Source organism: Acanthisitta chloris, unplaced genomic scaffold (assembly GCF_000695815.1).
Source record: "Acanthisitta chloris isolate BGI_N310 unplaced genomic scaffold, ASM69581v1 scaffold4341, whole genome shotgun sequence".
Lineage (NCBI taxonomy): Eukaryota > Metazoa > Chordata > Aves > Passeriformes > Acanthisittidae > Acanthisitta > Acanthisitta chloris.
In genome coordinates, this window is record NW_008657472.1 from 5873 (window position 1) to 6166 (window position 294).

The 294-nt window shown below is 61.9% G+C and overlaps 1 protein-coding gene across 1 annotated transcript in view; it reads left to right on the forward strand.

The window, feature by feature from the left end:
* Positions 1 to 212: 212 nt before the first annotated feature.
* TESK1 (testis-specific kinase 1) overlaps positions 213 to 294 on the forward strand; it is a gene marked incomplete at both ends in the record, with an annotated part of 2739 nt that continues 2657 nt past the window's right edge. Inside the window, one exon of the mRNA XM_009084710.1 lies at positions 213 to 292. Coding sequence (XP_009082958.1) covers positions 213 to 292 — 80 coding nt within the window. The remainder of the gene's footprint in view (positions 293 to 294) is intronic.

Here is a 294-nt window from a genome sequence, read left to right on the forward strand (position 1 = left end):
TTGTGTGTCATCAACCCTGGGAGTCCTTGGGGTACTGCTGTGCTGGGAGAGTCCCCCCGTAGCCCTAGTGGTCCCTGGGGTGCCCTGTGCCTTGGGTGCATGGGATGCTTAACTCCTGCTTCTAGGACTGGGGTGGGAGCCAGGTGCAGTCTGGTGTCCAGGGCAGTCTGCAGAGTCACACGGGGCTCAGCCTACCTTCCACCCCTCTCCAGGTGCGGCACCGTCAGTCAGGGCAGATCATGGTGCTCAAGATGAACAAGCTGACCAGCAACCGGGGCAACATGCTGCGGGAGG